This window comes from Nanorana parkeri, unplaced genomic scaffold (genome assembly GCF_000935625.1).
Source record: "Nanorana parkeri isolate BGI_ZX_2015 unplaced genomic scaffold, ASM93562v1 scaffold2031, whole genome shotgun sequence".
In the NCBI taxonomy this organism is placed as follows: Eukaryota; Metazoa; Chordata; class Amphibia; order Anura; family Dicroglossidae; genus Nanorana; species Nanorana parkeri.
In genome coordinates, this window is record NW_017308299.1 from 166,943 (window position 1) to 169,887 (window position 2,945).

General features: G+C 51.9%; 1 protein-coding gene across 1 annotated transcript in view; it reads right to left on the bottom strand.

Annotated features, from left to right (window-relative positions):
• Nucleotides 1-2,945, bottom strand: part of WFDC1 (WAP four-disulfide core domain 1) — a gene marked incomplete at its 5' end in the record, with an annotated part of 14,970 nt that overhangs the window by 10,816 nt on the left and 1,209 nt on the right. Inside the window, one exon of the mRNA XM_018572440.1 lies at nucleotides 2,304-2,387. Within this exon, the coding sequence (XP_018427942.1) occupies nucleotides 2,304-2,387 (84 nt within the window). The remainder of the gene's footprint in view (nucleotides 1-2,303; nucleotides 2,388-2,945) is intronic.

Consider the following 2,945-nt stretch of genomic DNA (forward strand, 5'->3'; position numbering starts at 1 on the left):
GACACCTAGAGGCCAGGAAGGGGTACTACACTCTGTAAAAGCATGACACCTAGAGGCCAGGAAGGAGTACTGCACCCAGCAAAAGCATGACACCTAGAGGCCAGGAAGGGGTACTACACTCACTAAGTCTGACACCTAGAGGCCAGGAAGGGGTACTACACTCAGCAAAAGCATGACACCTAGAGGCCAGGAAGGGGTACTACACTCACTAAGTCTGACACCTAGAGGCCAGGAAGGGGTACTACACTCACTAAGTCTGACACCTAGAGGCCAGGAAGGGGTACTACACTCACTAAGTCTGACACCTAAAGGCCAGGAAGGGGTACTATACCCAGCAAAAGCCTGACACCTAGAGGCCAGGAAGGGGTACTACACTCAGCAAAAGCATGACACCTAGAGGCCAGGAAGGGGTACTACACTCAGCAAAAGCATGACACCTAGAGGCCAGGAAGGGGTACTACACTCACTAAGTCTGACACCTAGAGGCATGGAAGGGGTACTGCACTCACTAAGTCTGACACCTAGAGGCCAGGAAGGGGTACTACAAGCAAAAGTCTGACACCTAGAGGCATGAAAGGGGTACTATACTCAGTAAAAGTCTGACACCTAGAGACCAGGAAGGGGTACTACACCCAGCAAAAGCATGACACCTAGAGGCCAGGAAGGGGTACTACACTCAGCAAAAGTCTGACACCTAGTGGCCAGGAAGGGGTACTACACTCACTAAGTCTGACACCTAGAGGCCAGGAAGGGGTACTACACTCAGCAAAAGCATGACACCTAGAGGCCAGGAAGGGGTACTACACCCAGCAAAAGCATGACACCTAGAGGCCAGGAAGGGGTACTACACTCAGCAAAAGCATGACACCTAGAGGCCAGGAAGGGGTACTACACTCAGCAAAAGCATGACACCTAGAGGCCAGGAAGGGGTACTACACTCAGTAAAAGCCTGACACCTAGAGGCCAGGAAGGGGTACTACACTCAGCAAAAGCATGACACCTAGAGGCCAGGAAGGGGTACTACACTCAGTAAAAGTCTGACACCTAAAGGCCAGGAAGGGGTACTACACCCAGCAAAAGCATGACACCTAGAGGCCAGGAAGGGGTACTACACCCAGCAAATGTCTGACACCTAGAGGCCAGGAAGGGGTACTGCACTCACTAAGTCTGACACCTAAAGGCATGGAAGGGGTACTACACCCAGCAAAAGCATGACACCTAGAGGCCAGGAAGGGGTACTACACCCAGCAAATGTCTGACACCTAGAGGCCAGGAAGGGGTACTGCACTCACTAAGTCTGACACCTAGAGGCCAGGAAGGGGTACTACAAGCAAAAGTCTGACACCTAGAGGCATGAAAGGGGTACTACACTCAGTAAAAGTCTGACACCTAGAGACCAGGAAGGGGTACTACACCCAGCAAAAGCATGACACCTAGAGGCCAGGAAAGGGTACTACACTCTGTAAAGGTCTGACACCTAGAGGCCAGGAAGAGGTACTACACCCAGCAAAAGCATGACACCTAGAGGCCAGGAAGGGGTACTACACTCACTAAGTCTGACACCTGGAGGCCAGGAAGAGGTACTACACCCAGCAAAAGCATGACACCTAGAGGCCAGGAAAGGGTACTACACTCTGTAAAGGTCTGACACCTAGAGGCCAGGAAGGGGTACTACACTCAGCAAAAGTCTGACACCTAGTGGCCAGGAAGGGGTACTACACTCACATATATTCTGTATTTGTATCATGTGTAATACTTGTCTGTTCTACCGACTTCATACAATGCCACAGTATAGAACAGCACTATAATAATAATAATTCATGACTGACTCTACCCACAGAGGATCAAACCCTCCCCCTCCACAGAGGATGGAACCCTTCCCGCTCCATCCACAGAGGATCCAACCCTTCCCGCTCCATCCACAGAGGATCCAACCCTTCCCGCTCCATCCACAGAAGATCCAACCCTCCCCAGTCCATCCACAGAGGATCCAACCCTTCCCCCTCCACCCCCAGAGAAACCAACCCTTTCCCGCCCCATCCACAGAGGATCCAACCCTTCCCGCTCCATCCACAGAGGATCCAACCCTTCCCGCTCCATCCACAGAGGATCCAACCCTTCTCGCTCCATCCACAGTGGATCCAACCCTCCCCTCTCCATCCACAGAGGATCCAACCCTTCCTGCTCCATCCACAGAGGATCCAACCCTTCCCGATCCATCCACAGAGGATCCAACCCTTCCCGCTCCATCCACAGATGATCCAACCCTTCCCGCACCATTCACAATTAATACAATGTTGTACCTTGTAAGACTTCCTCCGGTCCGTCCAATAGCCAGCCGTTCCCACCCAACCAGCGCGGCTTCGGCTGCACCAACCAATCCAGGACTGTAAAGAGACAACATGGGGGACACGGGGGAGGGGTGTGAATGGGGAATGACTCTCTGTGATCTCATGTGTGATGGTCAGCAGTGCCGGAGGATCTATACACAGAACATATCCTCCCCGATCACCAGAATCTCACATGTTACAATCATTTTCAATCCTTCTAAATCTGCAGCTGTCATTATAATAATCCCTTGTTCAGACACTTCCTGGTAGGGTGACAACGCTCTCTCCCTGTCTCCCAATCATGCTCCTGTGTTGTCACCATGTCACACGGGCTTCTGATGGAGACTACAAGTGCCTATTTTAACACACATTACACGGACACGGTCCGCTGTTGTCACCATCAGGAAACCTGCCGTGAGAAATGTCACGCAGCCGTCGCTGGCAGTGCATGTAGACAGGAAGTGGCTGCAAAGACGCTGCGGGAGATCAGCATCACTCAGCTGCTACAAAGAAGGAAAAATAACTATACAAAGTACAAATTGTTCTCTGATTGGATGCAAGTTGCCGGTTTCCTTTCATATGGCGCACCCCAGTATTGTCCCCACCCGCCCCCCC